The sequence below is a fragment of the Arabidopsis thaliana genome, chromosome 5 (assembly GCF_000001735.4).
Source record: "Arabidopsis thaliana chromosome 5, partial sequence".
Lineage (NCBI taxonomy): Eukaryota > Viridiplantae > Streptophyta > Magnoliopsida > Brassicales > Brassicaceae > Arabidopsis > Arabidopsis thaliana.
The window spans coordinates 4,283,309-4,299,365 of NC_003076.8; the positions used below are offsets into that span (position 1 = coordinate 4,283,309).

The 16,057-nt window shown below is 41.7% G+C and overlaps 5 protein-coding genes across 8 annotated transcripts; 4 read left to right on the forward strand and 1 right to left on the reverse strand.

Annotated features, from left to right (window-relative positions):
- The first annotated feature begins 47 nt into the window (after window positions 1–47).
- Window positions 48–3,034, forward strand: AT5G13360 (Auxin-responsive GH3 family protein). 3 transcript variants are annotated; one of them, NM_001203372.2, is made up of 6 exons: window positions 48–391; window positions 475–786; window positions 1,034–1,135; window positions 1,237–1,377; window positions 1,471–2,132; window positions 2,223–3,034. In NM_001203372.2, exons 1-6 carry the CDS (start codon window positions 180–182, stop codon window positions 2,810–2,812), a joined length of 2,019 nt encoding a protein of 672 aa, NP_001190301.1. In that variant the 5' UTR covers window positions 48–179; the 3' UTR covers window positions 2,813–3,034. The 3 variants fall into 3 exon arrangements, with proteins under 3 accessions (NP_001190301.1, NP_196840.1, NP_001031874.1); NM_121339.2 differs by having other exon boundaries at window positions 158–386; window positions 2,223–2,987; NM_001036797.3 differs by having other exon boundaries at window positions 382–786; window positions 2,223–3,033.
- A 397-nt stretch (window positions 3,035–3,431) lies between these two features.
- On the forward strand, window positions 3,432–6,355 carry AT5G13370 (Auxin-responsive GH3 family protein). Its single transcript, NM_121340.3, has 5 exons — window positions 3,432–3,977; window positions 4,218–4,319; window positions 4,413–4,553; window positions 4,691–5,355; window positions 5,527–6,355. Exons 1-5 carry the CDS (start codon window positions 3,688–3,690, stop codon window positions 6,114–6,116), a joined length of 1,788 nt encoding a protein of 595 aa, NP_196841.2. The 5' UTR covers window positions 3,432–3,687; the 3' UTR covers window positions 6,117–6,355.
- Window positions 6,356–6,530: 175 nt separating this feature from the next.
- Window positions 6,531–9,133, forward strand: AT5G13380 (Auxin-responsive GH3 family protein). Its single transcript, NM_121341.2, has 6 exons — window positions 6,531–6,673; window positions 6,773–7,082; window positions 7,178–7,279; window positions 7,374–7,514; window positions 7,602–8,263; window positions 8,458–9,133. The coding sequence occupies exons 1-6, from the start codon at window positions 6,604–6,606 to the stop codon at window positions 9,045–9,047; spliced, it is 1,875 nt and encodes a 624-aa protein (NP_196842.2). The 5' UTR covers window positions 6,531–6,603; the 3' UTR covers window positions 9,048–9,133.
- Window positions 9,134–9,395: 262 nt separating this feature from the next.
- Window positions 9,396–13,417, forward strand: NEF1 (no exine formation 1; the record flags this gene model as incomplete). 2 transcript variants are annotated; one of them, NM_121342.4, is made up of 4 exons in its annotated part: window positions 9,396–10,721; window positions 10,876–11,447; window positions 11,538–11,757; window positions 11,906–13,417. In NM_121342.4, exons 1-4 carry the CDS (start codon window positions 9,501–9,503, stop codon window positions 13,262–13,264), a joined length of 3,372 nt encoding a protein of 1,123 aa, NP_196843.1. In that variant the 5' UTR covers window positions 9,396–9,500. The 2 variants fall into 2 exon arrangements, with proteins under 2 accessions (NP_196843.1, NP_001331232.1); NM_001343271.1 differs by having other exon boundaries at window positions 9,414–10,721; window positions 11,529–11,757; window positions 11,906–13,264.
- AT5G13400 (Major facilitator superfamily protein) lies at window positions 13,380–15,956 on the reverse strand. The gene is made up of 4 exons (NM_121343.5): window positions 15,546–15,956; window positions 15,241–15,458; window positions 14,483–15,063; window positions 13,380–14,395 (listed from the first exon to the last, which is right to left on the reverse strand). The coding sequence occupies exons 1-4, from the start codon at window positions 15,769–15,771 to the stop codon at window positions 13,546–13,548; spliced, it is 1,875 nt and encodes a 624-aa protein (NP_196844.1). The 5' UTR covers window positions 15,772–15,956; the 3' UTR covers window positions 13,380–13,545.
- Between the last annotated feature and the right edge of the window lie 101 nt (window positions 15,957–16,057).

The following is a 16,057-nucleotide window of genomic DNA, read 5'->3' on the forward strand; positions in this document are numbered from 1 at the left end:
TCCGAAAATGTGATATATACCATCCACAATCTAAAACACTTGTACCACAAGATTGATGACCGTAGTAGTAACCACATGGTTTTTGTCTGCATTCATTGTTTCTAAAGATTGGGGGAAAAGACAAAACTACTTAATCTTACTTTCAAATCTTCAACGTGTCACTGATTTCTCCATTTAAAATGTTTTTATCTCCTCGTAGTGCTCACCAAAAGGTTGGACTCTCTATGCTAATTGACCCTCTTCCTGAAAAAAATACCAAATCTGGCAACTCATCCACAATTTTACGCCACCGAACATTTCGCCAAACCACACATTTTGTCTGCTTTCTACTTCGCCAGGGAAAGTGGCCAGAGCTCATCTACTTCGCAAGAACTAAGCAATCTCTTGTAAGGTTTGTTCTTTCACTTTCTTGTAAGCAATTTCATTGGAAGGACTTAAAATCAGGATTTTCTTTTTGGTTATTGTTGCCGACAGTCAAAAGGCAGCACAAGCAATCATGTTGCCAAAGTTCGATCCAACAGACCAAAAAGCTTGTCTGTCTCTTCTTGAGGATGTGACTACCAACGTAAAGCAGATTCAAGATTCTGTCTTGGAAGCAATACTTTCACGTAATGCTCATACCGAGTATCTTAGTGGTTTCCTCAACGGTCAAGCTGATAAGAAAAGCTTCAAGAAGAATGTACCCGTTGTAACCTACGAAGATATTAAGCCTTATATCGATCGTATCGCCAATGGAGAGCCGTCTGATCTCATCTGTGATCGACCCATCAGTGTACTCTTGACTAGGTATCTTCCAAACAATTTCATAGATTTGTATTTATAAGTTTAATGCAAGATTTGAAAGAATTTAGACCAGACTAGAATATGAGAAGAGACTTTAAATCTAGGCTCACATAACCCAAATAAGATCTACCCACTTTGGATTTTCTTAATTCCTCTGTTTTGCCTGAAGAATTGTGGTTAAAAAATTATTGATACATGAGTTTGTCAATCTTTTAAAAAAAGTACATTAAGGAAGGGATTGTATCTGCAGCTCAGGTACTTCAGGAGGAGTTCCGAAGCTGATTCCTTTGACAACAGAGGAGTTGGAACAGAGGATTTCGTTTGCTTCTCTCTATAGACCTCTACTCTACAAGTAAAGAGTTTTCCAAACTCCAACTTGTGTCTGTTTTATTGATGATACCAAAAGAAAAAGAGTAGGTAAAACCCCAAACTCATTGTATCTACGGTTTGCAGGTACATCGAGGGTATTAGAGAAAGAAAATCTTTCATGTTATATTTCGTGACTCGAGAAAGCGAGACTGCTTCTGGGATACTGGTCAGGACTATGATAACTTGTGTTTTGAAAAGCGTGACGCCAGCTAACTCTTTTATCTGGTAAATCTATAAAAACCTTTGCTCCCACGTTACATTACACAATTCATTCTTTCTGCTACTATTTCTTTATTGTGTTTGTTATATGACTTACAGGGATCAATCACAGATAAGCCCGCATGCGATTACGACTTGTTCAGACACTACTCAGAGCATGTACTGCCAACTGCTTTGTGGGCTTCTACAACGAGATAATGTAGGTCGCCTTGGTGCACCATTTGCTTCATCCTTTCTCAAAATAATCAAGTTCTTGGAGGATCACTGGCCTGAGTTTTGCTCAAACATAAGGACTGGTTGTCTCAGTGACTGGATTACAGACCCCCAATGTGTTTCAGGGATCGGTAAGTTCCTCACTGCTCCTAATCCGGAACTAGCGAGCCTTATCGAGCAAGAATGCAGTCAAACATCATGGGAAGCAATAGTGAAGAGACTATGGCCAAAAGCAAAATGCATCGAAGCCATTGTTACAGGAACCATGGCACAGTACAATCCATTACTGGAATTCTATAGCGGTGGTCTTCCTGTGATTTCAACGTTTTATGGCAGCTCTGAATGTTTCTTCGGTCTCAATCTCAATCCTCTGTCTAAGCCTAATGAGGTGTCGTACACCATCATTCCATGTATGGCTTATTTCGAGTTCTTAGAGGTTGAGAAAGACTATGAAAGTGGTCATGATCCCGCAGAGAATCCTGTTGTAGTCGATCTTGTCGATGTTAAAATCGGTCATGATTATGAACCTGTTGTCACAACGTTTGCTGGTAAGTGTTTTTTCTTGTTTACTCTCTCAATTTCAAAACTAAATGACATGTTAATAATTTTCTTAATGTGTATCAAAATTCTTTATACAGGTTTGTATAGGTACCGTTTAGGGGACGTTTTAAGAGTGACTGGTTTCTACAACAATGCGCCACAGTTTCATTTCGTGGGAAGACAGAAAGTTGTTCTGAGCATCGACATGGACAAGACCTACGACGAAGACCTCCTCAAGGCAGTGACTAACGCGAGTCTCCTGCTTGAGCCACATGACCTAATGCTCATGGATTTCACTAGCCGTGTGGATTCCTCCTCGTATCCAGGTCACTACGTGCTCTACTGGGAACTCGGGAGAAAAGTCAAGGACGCCAAGCTTGAGCTTGACCAGAATGTTTTGGAGGAATGCTGCTTCACCATTGAGGAGTCTCTGGACGCGGTTTACAGAAAAGGACGAAAGAATGATAAGAACATTGGACCACTTGAGATTAAGGTTGTTAAGCCTGGCGCTTTCGACAAGCTCATGAACTTCTTTCTGTCTAGAGGCTCTTCTGTGAGTCAGTATAAGACACCGAGGTCGGTGACGAATGAAGAAGCCTTGAAGATATTGGAGGCCAACGTTGTGTCCGAGTTTCTTAGCCAGAAAACTCCGTCGTGGGAGCTACATGAGCTGCATTCCAGCCGATAAAACCGCCCTCACAATTTTTTTTTCTAGTTGAGAGTAGGATACTTAAGAAGGGTGAAACAATGTAGAACCTAAAATAAAACTTAGCAATGATGAGAAAATTTTACTCTCACTTGTCCTACCATTCAAAGCTATATACCATTGATGGGATATCAAATAAGAGTATACCATTGTAACCATCCAAAAATCTTTAACTCCTCTACTACGCAAGATTTTTGACCGACCTTATCACATGGATTTTGTCTTTGTTGTTTCAAAAGCTTGTCAAAAATAGTTACACAAAATATGGGAAAATCACAAAATCATGTTTTTTTTATAATATTTTAAATAGAATTTTTCTAATTAAGTTTAAATATTTAAAAGACTAGGTTAAAAATACAAAACTACATTTTTGTTATGTTTTTGGTATCTTATTAATAAATAAATAAACCCGAAAAGGACTAAAAATACAAAAGCTAAAAAGGCTCAAGGCCCAATATAAAAGAAACGAAAAGCCCAATAACGATTTTTTTTTGTTAAACAAGTTACTTTTTTGAGAAACGAAAAAAAAATCTAAATATTTGGACATATGCAGTAAAAGTCTAAAATGTATCAGACTTTCAACAACGTGTCAATACTCAATACCCAATAAAAGCTTTTATCTCCTCGTAGTACTCAAGTTGGATTTGTTTTCTCATCCTTTGTTAAATCCTCTTTATGAGAAAAGAACAAAATCAACTCATACATACACAATTGCCGGTACCCTAACATTTCGCCACACCACACCTTTTGTCTCCTTTATCCAATCTCTCCTCCATAGTTCTGAAGCTTCGAGAGAGAGGGGCCAGAAGGTCACCCAGAACAGAGGTTTTGCAGACAATAGAAAGCAGTAAGCAAGCATGTTACCAAAGTTCGATCCAACAAACCAAAAAGCTTGTCTGTCTCTTCTTGAGGATTTGACCACCAACGTAAAGCAGATTCAAGATTCCGTATTGGAAGCAATACTTTCACGTAATGCTCAAACTGAGTATCTTAGAGGTTTCCTCAACGGTCAAGTCGATAAGCAGAACTTCAAGAAAAACGTACCCGTTGTGACCTACGAAGATATTAGGTCTTATATCGACCGTATCGCTAATGGAGAGCCGTCTGATCTCATCTGTGATCGACCCATCAGTGTACTCTTGACCAGGTACCTTCAAAACAGTTTCAAAGGTTGCATGTTAAAGTTAAATCCTTAAATGTAAGATCTTGACTTGAAGTTCAGAAGAAACTTGAAATCTAGGCTCTTACATAACCTAAATTATATTCGACCCATTTGGTTCAAAACTTGTTGATACATGAGTTTGTTTAGGCTTGATAATGTAGATTAAATTAAAGTATAGTTTATTATAAAATCTGAAAAGCCTTAAGGAAACCATTGTATTTGCAGCTCGGGTACTTCAGGAGGAGTTCCAAAGTTGATTCCTTTGACAACAGAGGATTTGGAACAGAGGATTTCGTTTTCTTCTCTCTATGCACCTCTACTCTACAAGTAAAGAGTTAAAAACTCCGAGTTTTGTCTCTTTGTTGATACCATAAACAGTAAGTAGTAAAACCCCGAGTCCGATGTTGTTACTGTTTGCAGGCACATCGATGGGCTTAGCGAAGGAAAATCTCTCATATTTTATTTTGTGACCCGAGAGAGCAAGACTGCCAATGGGTTGATGGTCAGGACTATGGTTACTAGTTTTTTGAAAAGCATTAAACAGACCAACTCATTTCTTTGGTTAGTCAATAAAACCCTTACTTGCACGTTACATTACATAATTCAGTCTTTCCACAAGTGATTAACCGAAGTGCCTAACAAACAAGCCTCTTGATACTACTCGTGTTTCTTTACTGTGTTTGTTCTATTACTTGCAGGGATAGCTTACAGGTAAGCCCGCATGCGATTACTACTTGTGCAGACACTACTCAGAGCATGTACTGCCAATTGCTTTGTGGGCTTCTTGAAAGAGATAATGTTGCTCGCCTCGGTGCACCCTTTGCTTCATCATTCCTCAAAGTAATCAAGTTCTTGGAAGATCATTGGCCTGAGTTATGCTCAAACATAAGGACTGGCCGTCTCAGCGACTGGATCACAGACGCGACCTGTACTTCAGGGATCGGTAAGTTCCTCACTGCTCCAAATCCGGAACTAGCAAGCCTGATCGAGCAAGAATGCAGTAAAACATCATGGGAGGCAATATTGAAGAGACTTTGGCCAAAAGCAAAATGCATCGAATCCATCATTACAGGCACCATGGCACAGTACATTCCATTGCTGGAATTCTATAGTGGTGGTCTTCCTTTGACTTCATCGTTTTACGGCAGCTCTGAATGTTTCATGGGTGTCAACTTTAATCCTCTGTGTAAGCCTAGTGATGTGTCGTACACCATCATTCCATGTATGGGGTACTTCGAGTTCTTAGAGGTCGAGAAAGACCATCAAGAAGCTGGTCATGATCCCACAGAGAAACCTGTGGTTGTCGATCTTGTCGATGTTAAAATCGGCCATGATTATGAACCTGTTGTCACAACGTTTTCAGGTAACTCTTTTCTCTTGTTAACCATAACCGTTTCAAAATAAATGTCGTTTTGAAATTTTATTGCAGTCTTCGGTTTTTTAAATGTGTATCAAAATTCTATATGTTTCTGCCTACCAAAAAAATAAATAAAAAATCTATATGTTTCTTCAAGATCTATATATGATTTTACAGGTCTATATAGGTACCGTGTGGGGGACGTTTTAAGAGCGACTGGTTTCTACAACAATGCGCCACATTTTTGTTTCGTGGGAAGACAGAAAGTTGTTCTGAGCATCGACATGGACAAGACCTACGAAGACGACCTCCTCAAGGCAGTGACAAACGCAAAGCTCCTGCTTGAGCCACATGACCTGATGCTCATGGATTTCACTAGCCGTGTAGATTCGTCCTCGTTTCCAGGACACTATGTAATCTATTGGGAACTCGGGAGCAAAGTCAAGGACGCCAAGTTTGAACCTAACCGCGATGTTATGGAAGAATGCTGCTTCACTGTTGAGGAGTCTCTCGATGCTGTATACAGAAAAGGACGAAAGAATGATAAGAACATTGGACCACTTGAGATTAAGGTTGTTAAGCCTGGCGCTTTTGACGAGCTCATGAACTTCTTTCTGTCTAGAGGCTCTTCTGTGAGTCAGTACAAGACACCGAGGTCGGTGACGAATGAAGAAGCCTTGAAGATATTGGAGGCCAACGTTATTTCCGAGTTTCTTAGCCGGAAAATTCCATCGTGGGAGTTACATGAGTTACACTCCGGCAGATAAACCCGCAGTCATAATATCTGTGAGATTTGAGGGCAGGGGAGGAGAACAATGTTTACGACTTTTCTTAATTTAAACCTCTCTGTTTTTTTCCAGCCAACAAATGCTCTGTTCTTCAAGTTTTTATCTTTACAAATGCATCAGAGTTACCAAATGCATGTTTATAAGTCATTTCCCACATTGTAAATAACTTTACCAAATGCACCATAGTCGAGCCATTAATTTTAAATTTCGAAAAAAACCGAAACCGTCAATAATCATGTTGCTCACAGTTACTACAACTGGGCTAGGTCAAATTACTGTTTTTTTTTTAACTTGAATAATTATAAAATCACAATAAGACGGGGGTCAAAACTCATAATTAAACTGGGATATCTACAAATTCGAAAGAAACTTTGTTTGGTGTCAACTGAATCCGTAATGCTTAACTTGCTTCCGCGGCCCTGTCGGAAACTCATCCTCAATTTCCGGCTCACGAACTTTTTGCCACATGACACCTTTTATCTGCACAGAGAGAGAGAGAGATGGGTCAGATCCAATCCACTGCAGCCAGCGCAAAGGTTTCTTCTCTCACTCTTTTGTAAGCAATTTCGTGATCCACAAGTGACTAGACTTGACCTAAACCGTAAGTGTTTTGCTTTTTGTTTTTGTTGTTGCAGACAATAGAAAAGCAGCAATCATGTTGCCAAAGTTCGATCCAACAAACCCATTAGCTACCATGTCTGTTCTTGAGGATGTGACGACCAACGTAAAGAAAATTCAAGATTCCCTCTTGGAAGCAATACTTTCACGTAATAGTCAGACCGAGTACCTTAGAGGTTTCCTCACCGGTCAACTCGATAAGCAGAGCTTCAAGAAGAACGTACCCATTGTGACCTACGAAGATATTAAGCCTCATATCGATCGCATCGCTAATGGAGAGCCGTCTGATCTCATTTGTGATCGACCCATCAGTCTTCTCTTGGCCACGTAACTTCAAAAAAATACTCTTAATTCCTCTTTTTTACAAAAGGAAGTTTGTGAAATTGAAGTGTAAAGACCTTAGGAAGTGATTGTTTGTGCAGCACGGGAACTTCAGGAGGTATTCCAAAGTTGATTCCTCTGACAGCAGAGGAATTGGAACAGAGGATATTGTTTGGGTTTCTCTATGTACCTCTAGTCTTCAAGTAAAGATTTCCAAACTCCAAGTTGTGTCTCATTTGTTGATACCATGAAGAGTAAGTAGTAAAACCCAAGTCACTTTGTTATTACTGTTTGCAGACACATCGAAGGGCTAACCCAAGGCAAATCTCTCATGTTTTATTTTGTGACCCGAGAAAGCGAGACTGTCTCTGGACTGATGGTCAGGTTTATGATCACTTGTGTTTTGAAAAGCGTGAACCCAACCAACTCATTTCTTTGGTACATCAATAAAACTGTTGCTTTCACATTACACTACCTAGTTCCACTGCAAGTGTTTCTTCATTGTGTTTGTAATCTGATTTACAGGGATCGAGTACAAATAAGCCCGCATGCAATTGCGATTTGTGAAGACACTAATCAGGGCATGTACTGCCAATTGCTTTGTGGACTTCTCCAACGAGAACATGTAGCTCGCCTAGGTGCGCCTTATGCTTCTTCCTTCCTCAAAGTAATAAAGTTTTTGGAAGATCATTGGCCTGAGTTATGCTCTAACATAAGGACTGGCCGTCTCAGCGACTGGATCACAGACGCCCAATGTGTTTCAGGGATCGGTAACTTCCTCACCGCTCCAGATCCGGACCTAGCAAACCTGATCGAACAAGAATGCAGTAAAACCTCATGGGAGGCAATATTGAGTAGAATTTGGCCAAAAGCAAAATGTATAGAAGCCGTCATTACCGGCACCATGGCACAGTACATACCATTGCTGGAATTCTATGGCGGTGGTCTTCCTTTGGTTTCATCATGGTATGGCAGCTCCGAATGTTTCATCGGTATCAATCTCAATCCTCTGTCTAAGCCTAGTGATGTGTCGTACACCATCATTCCAAGTATGGGGTACTTTGAGTTCATTGAGGTCGTGAAAGACCGTCAAGAAGCTGGCCATGTTCCCGCAGACCCTGTGGTGGTCGACCTCGTCGATGTTAAAATTGGCCATGATTATGAACTTCTTGTCACAACGTTTTCTGGTAAGTTTCTTGTACTCTACGTTTCAAAATAAATGTAGTTTTAGGGTTTTGTTTTAAAAAGTCTTTATATTGCTTGCTTGAGAAAACTATAAATGATAGAATTAAATATTTTCACTCTTTTGTTTTCTTAATGTATATGATATACTAAAAATCTATATGTTGGTTTTCTCACAAGATGCATGCGTGAATTACAGGTCTGTATAGGTACCGTTTAGGGGATGTTTTACGAGTGACTGGTTTCCACAACAATGCGCCACAATTTTACTTCGTGGGGAGACAGAATGTAGTTCTGAGCATCGACTTGAGCAAGACCTACGAAGAAGACCTTCTCAAGGCAGTGAAAAACGCGAGTCTCCTGCTTGAGCCACATGACCTGATGCTCATGGATTTCACTAGCCGTGTAGATCTATCCTCGTTGCCAGGACACTACGTGCTCTATTGGGAACTTGGTAACAAATTCAAGAACGCCAAGCTCGATCCCAAATCTAATGTCTTGGAGGAATGTTGCTTAACCGTTGAGGAGTCTCTCGACTCTATCTACAGAGAAGGACGAAAAAATGATAAGATCATTGGACCACTTGAGATTAAGGTAGTTAAACCTGGCGCTTTTGATGAGCTCATGAATTTCTTCTTGTCTCGAGGCTCTTCTGTGAGTCAGTACAAGACTCCAAGGTCAGTGACGCATGAAGAAGCCTTGAATATATTGGAGTCGAACGTTGTTTCCGAGTTTCTTAGCCGGAAAACTCCGTCGTGGGAGCTACATGAGCTACATTCCAGCCGTTAAAACCACCGTTACATAAGAATAACAAAGCCCGTAACAAATAAACACAAACTAATGACACTTTAACATACACAATGTATTTCCTGATTTATCATACAAGTTATCGAAATATCATAAGTGATAAGTCCATGGATTATCGAGTTTTTTTGTTGGTCCGACAATATTCTAGCTAGGCACGAAAAGTCGCGTTTAAAATAGTGACACTCAAATGACGAAACGACAGTACCACTCGTCACTCCTTCCATACGACAGCGTTTGGCTAGCTTGAGCTACTATTCAGTGGACACAGACCTACGAGAGCTAATAAGATTAGAGGGCCCCACAAGAAAGATCCAAGGGCTATCGCTCATCCGGACACGTCACTGTTTCCGCGAAATCAACACGCAGATCCTTTCTTCATCAGTAAACGGCGAGATTCGCCATCAATCTGAATTCCAAACAAAAATTCCGGCGACCATGATGCCACCGGAGCTACAGCCGCGGCTGTTCCGGCCCCATATAACCGCCTCCACCAGTGAACCTACTCAATCTTCCTCCTCTTACTCACCTCACATGAGCCCTGCATCAACCAGAAACTTCATCGATCGAGCTACTCCTACTTCGAGATCCAACAACTCTCGATTCTCTCCATCTTCCTTCGCCTACAATGGACGGATCGCAATTGCTCTTGTCCCTTGCGCCGCCTTCCTCCTCGACCTCGGCGGCACTCCGGTTGTCGCTACACTCACAATCGGCCTCCTCATATCTTACATCGTCGATTCTCTCAATGTCAAATTCGGAGGCTTCCTCGGTATATGGATGTCACTGCTCGCTGCTCAGATCTCTTTCTTCTTCTCATCTTCTCTCTTTTCCTCCTTCAATTCCGTTCCTCTCGGCTTGCTCGCGGCTTTTCTCTGCGCTCAGACTACTTTCCTCATCGGCTGCTGGACTTCGCTCCAATTCAAATGGCTTCAGCTGGAGAATCCTTCCATTGTTGTCGCTTTGGAGCGTCTCTTGTTCGCATGTGTCCCTTTCACTGCCTCTTCTTTTTTCGCATGGGCAACTATCTCTGCCGTTGGGATGAACAACTCTTCTTACTATTTCCTCTTGTTCGCCTGCGTCTTCTACTGGATTTTCGCTATTCCTAGAGTTTCTTCTTTCAAGACCAAGCAGGAAGTTAAGTACCATGGAGGAGAGATCCCTGATGATAGCTTTATCCTTGGACAGCTGGAGAGCTGTTTCCTTTCACTGAATTTGATGTTTATGCCGCTTCTCTTTCACGTGGCGTCACATTACTCTGTGATATTCTCATCTGCTGCTTCAGTTTGTGATTTGCTGCTCCTGTTCTTTATCCCTTTCCTGTTCCAGCTCTATGCTTCGACAAGAGGTGGTCTATGGTGGGTTACCAAGGATTCACATCAGCTGCAGAGCATTCGGATTGTGAATGGGGCTATTGCCATGGTCATTATTGTGATCTGTTTGGAGATTAGAGTTGTTTTCCGCTCTTTTGGAAAGTATATTCAAGTGCCGCCTCCATTGAACTACCTTCTGGTGACTACAACATTGCTTGGAGGTGCTGCTGGTGCTGGTGCTTCTGTTCTTGGAATGATCTCGAGTGCTCTGAGCTCAGCCTTTTTCACAGCTTTGTCTGTGATTGTGAGTTCTGCTGGAGCTATCGTTGTAGGATTTCCAGTTCTGGTAAGTATTTTTCTTCCCGTTGCACAGCTTCTATTACTATTGTCATTAATAACTAGTTACCTGCGCTTTCCTGTAGTCAAATTCTGTTGCAATAAGACGAGTAGGTATCCCTCAATAGTAACAATGGAATTCATATTCTGTGTTTGTGTTGCAGTTTACTCCGCTTCCTGCAGTTGCTGGGCTTTATTTTGCTCGGTTTTTTACAAAGAAAAGTGTGCCCTCTTACTTTGCATTTGTAGCTCTTGGAAGCTTAATGGTTATATGGTTTGTAATGCATAATTACTGGGATTTAAACATATGGTTAGCCGGCATGTTCCTCAAATCATTCTGTAAGCTTATAGTGGCCAACATTATTATAGCCATGGTGATCCCGGGTCTTGTTCTTCTCCCTTCAAAATTTCACTTCCTGACTGAAGCTGGTATGGTGACCCACGCATTATTACTGTGTTACATCGAGGACCGCTTTTTCAATTACTCAAGCATATACTATTATGGAATGGAAGACGATGTGATGTACCCTAGCTACATGGTTATCTTGACGTCGCTAATAGGATTGGCTGTGGTGAGAAGACTGTTTGCTGACCACCGAATTGGACAAAAGGCAGTCTGGATCTTGACCTGTCTGTATTCAGCAAAGTTGGCTATGCTCTTCCTATCATCGAAATCAATTGTATGGGTGTCTGCAGCTCTATTACTGGCTGTTTCCCCTCCCTTACTTCTATACAAGTATGTTCTGGGCATTTTAACTTCTACAAGTATTGTCTCATCTTGAATTTGAAAATTGATTTTAATTAATTTCAGTGGTAGAATGTGCAGGGAGAAGTCGAAATCTGCCTCTAAAATGAAGCCATGGCAAGGTTATGCTCATGCCGTAGTGGTTGCTGTCTCTGTCTGGTTTTGCCGGGAAACAATATTTGATGCTCTACAGTGGTGGCATGGAAGACCTCCGTCTGATGGTTTGCTTCTTGGTTCCTGCATCGTTTTAATTGGTCTGGCCTGTATACCAATTGTTGCCTTCCACTTTTCGCATGTCCTGGTATGTCTGCTTAGCTATTTTCTTATGTCTCGTTCGATGTATTTCTGTCTAATTATCTGTAAAAAGAACCCATCATCCATTTGTGCATCAAGCCAGTTATCATTGCTAAAAAATGCTGCTGACCAAGATAATTTTATAATTTTTTCAGTCAGCTAAGAGAAGCTTGGTATTAGTAGTGGCAACTGGATGCATGTTTATTCTGATGCAGCCACCGATGCCTATGACGTGGAGTTACCATTCAGATATGATCAAGGCCGCTCGCCAGTCAGCTGATGACATTTCCATCTATGGATTCATGGCATCCAAACCGACTTGGCCGTCTTGGTTGCTTATTGTGTCACTCCTCTTGATTCTTGCTGCTGCCACATCTCTTATCCCAATCAAATACGTAGTAGAACTGAGAGCATTTTACTCCATTGCCATGGGTTTAGCTCTCGGTGTTTATATATCAGCAGAGTTCTTTCTACAAGCTGCTGTTCTACATGCCCTGATCGTTGTAACACTGGTGTGTGCCTCAGTTTTTGTCATCTTCACCCATTTTCCATCTGCCTCAAGCACAAAGCTGCTTCCCTGGGTGTTTGCTCTTCTCGTGGCTCTATTTCCTGTGACATATTTGTTAGAAGGGCAAGTCAGAATTAAAAACGATCTCAACGAAAATGTTACCTGGGGTTGGGACACAAGGGAGGAGGATAAGAAAGTCACAACCATGTTGGCCATTGAAGGTGCAAGAACATCTCTTCTAGGTCTCTATGCAGCGATATTTATGCTTATAGCTCTCCTGATTAAATTTGAGCTCACTTCGCTTTTGCGTGAGAAATTCTCTGAGAGGAGTGGTCAGTCAAAAACCCAAGGAGGCGCAAGAGGGATTTTCCCGACACGAATGAGGTTGATGCAGCAACGCCGAGCCACCTCGATCCAAAGCTTTGCAGTAGAGAAAATGTCAGAAGAGGGAGCAGCATGGATGCCTTCTGTTGGTAATGTCGCCACCATCATGTGCTTTGCCATATGCTTAATCCTCAACATCCACCTCTCAGGCGGCTCAAGCCAAGCGATATTCTTCCTGGCTCCAATCTTACTTCTCCTGAACCAAGACTCTGATCTCTTATCCGGGTTTGGTGATAAACAGAGATACTTCCCGGTTACAGTAGCCATATCAACATATTTGGCATTATCCTCGCTCTACACTGTATGGGAAGAAGTTTGGTTTGGTGGAAACACAGGTTGGGGAGTCGAAATTGGAGGCCGTGAATGGTTTTTTGCGGTGAAGAACCTGGCTCTCCTAATACTCACAGCACCAGGTCACATCATATTCAACAGGTACGTTTGGAGTTACACCACCAAACACACAGACGCGTCGCCGATGCTGACCGTGCCACTTAGCTTTGCAGCCGTAATAATAACAGACGTGTTTCAAGTTAGGGTTCTGGGAGTTTTAGGCATTGTTTACTCTGCGGCTCAGTATGTGATATCTAGGCAACAATATATGAAAGGGCTGAGGTATATTTAGACAGTCGTAGGATTGATTAGTAATGTTTTCGACCCTTTTTGTAACAGAATTTGTGAAACAGTGTTTTCATTTCCCAGCTTTGTTTCTCAGTGGATGCATTGGAAATTGCCAATATACGACGTTTGAACAACTTAATTTTATTGGTCTTCTTACAAACGAACAATCACGTTTAGCGGATTTTCCACCCTTAAACATTAGCTATAGGAAAGCAAAGTAGGATGATACAATTACTGCTGTTTTATCAAAAAGAATAACGAGAAGAGAACACAGAAGTGGTGTCTTTAAAGAACAGCACTACTCTTGTCTTCCTCAGACTCGATAGCTCGGTACTTGTACCTATGCGCTGACCAAAGGAACACACAGAAATTCAAAAAGCTCAGAAGTGTGAGCAACCAGTACAAGCAGTCGAATCTCCCCGTGTTTATGTTCTGCGATAACCACGATTTCCCATCTGAGTCCCGAGTCGCAGCCTTGACAATATTGTTCAAAATGGTGGCAGCAAAACACCCTAACCCGCCGGCTAGAGCAGCGTAAGCCGAACCAATACTCTTCATAGCATCCGGAGCTTCCTCGTAAAGGAACTCCAATAGCCCTACTATGCAGAAAACCTCTGCGATTCCGATGAGACAGTACTGGATTAACAACCAGTACGCGGTTAGATCAGGCATTTGGGTCAAGAAGTTGAACTCAAAACCATTTTGTATCGCGTAATGTCTCCTGTAGTTCTCGAATAGCCCAGCCCAAGCTACTGATATGATTGAAACTGCTAGCCCTATGCCCACTCTTTGAAGCTGGGAAGCACCATGAGGATTGCCAGTGATTCTTCTGGTGATAGGGACGAAGACAGAGTAATAAAGGGAGAGAATGAGGAAAATGCTTAGGCCTGGGAAAACTGGCATGCAGGTCACTGGAAGCTTGAGGTGTTGAATGTGTGTGTTGAGTGTGTAAGCTTGTTGCACTGAGAGTGTAAGATACTCAGTCAAGACCAGACTCAGCATTATAGTGCATGTTGGGATTGGAATCAATCTGATCAGAATCTTCACTTCCTCTACTTGTGTTACTGTGCATAGCTTCCATGGAGATGGTTCCAATCCATCTTCTTTCAACTCAAGTGCCGCCTTGTCTAGCCATCTGCATATGAATTCATTCGACTGATAAATACTAGTATTAAGTTTTATTTTCCTTATAGGAAGATGTACACAAAAGAAGAAGCCTTACATGAAATCATTGGAATGAGGGATTTTACGACTGCCATTAATAGCAGATTTCAAGCCAGGAACTTCGTAAAGACCGATGAACTCACTGCTTGTGAAAGCTGCATTTCGTTTGCGGAAAGCGGCAACTAAGACCTGAGCTACCCTAGTCAAGGGACTACCACCAGGCAACCTATGCCGATAAAGCGGTGTACCAGCAAAGAACAAAGCATTAGAAATCCCCATGGCTACGGCCAATGTGCCAAAAGCCATACCCCAACCAAGTTCCATTTGAACATATACCACCAAAGTGAAGGCAATGATTGCGCCTAAAGTGACCGATAGATAGAAGAAGTTGAAGAAACGGTCTAAATGTGTCTTGTAGTCTTTGCTCTTCTCATCAAACTGGTCAGCACCAAATGAGGAAACACATGGCCTTATACCAGCAGCTCCGAATCCGGTTATGTAGAGAACCGTGTAGAGATAAAGCATTTGCCAAGATTTGGCTTCTTCACAATTTCCTAAGAGCAATGATAACTGGCCACAGTTGCTCTGGTCTGGTACGAACATCTTCAAACTTGCCCCCAATGTTATTCCTATCAAACCCTTTTCACATGCAAAACAAAAGAAAAGAAAAGATTTCAAAGTATCCATCACATAACATATGTTCGGTCTTGCGTATTAGACGATGTTCTTCAAATTGCACCATTTGCACAAGACCTTAACCATAAGTCATAAATAAATAAATAAACAAAATACAGAGAACAAAACAGTACTACTTACGACAAGATACATGGTAGTGAAGATGGCAATAGTCCAGTATCGACCCAAGTAAGCGTCGGCTAAGAAGCCTCCAAGAACAGAGGAGGCTTGAGAGATGCCAAGGAAGTTGTTGACTGCGTTTGATGAACTTTCAAAAGGCCTATGCATTACGTAGAACATGAACGCCACCATGTTCACCGAGAGTCCGAAATACGCCATTCTCTCTGCCATTTCATTTCCTAAAACATTGCAACCATTCCACCAAAACTAAGCTGCACTGCACGTAGAACTACTGATAATCTAGATGTAAGTGAAAAGAAAGTTACCAAAAATGAAGAAAGCTGCGATCCAACCACCGGTTTTGGAAAGATTGGCGATGGGTTTGCCATGGATGTTAACGGGAGTGGTTCCTCCGGTATAGCCACGGCCAAGAGCAAGACGTCTGTTATCTGATTCTATGAAGAACACACTCAACTGCTTCCTATGATGCACAGAGGAGCTTCCCGGAGTCTCGGGGACACTCACCGGGGATTTAATCTCAGAAGCAACCATAATCAATGATATTTTCTCATAAAACCATGGAAACTGAAAGCATCAGAGTGACCAAAAACAGCAAGAGAGCTTAAGTTAATAAATGAAATAATTAATCCAGCCAAACAAAATCTGTAAGCAGAAAAGGATGTATGAGGATTGGTTAGAGAAATGTATAAATGCAGTAGCTTAAAATGGGAAGATGGAATTAAATAGACGGAGCTTAGCTGGTAAGTGGTAGATATAGGACTGGCATTTATTGCACGTGGACTCCCATGATGTCCACAGTTTCAACGTTCAAGAAAGG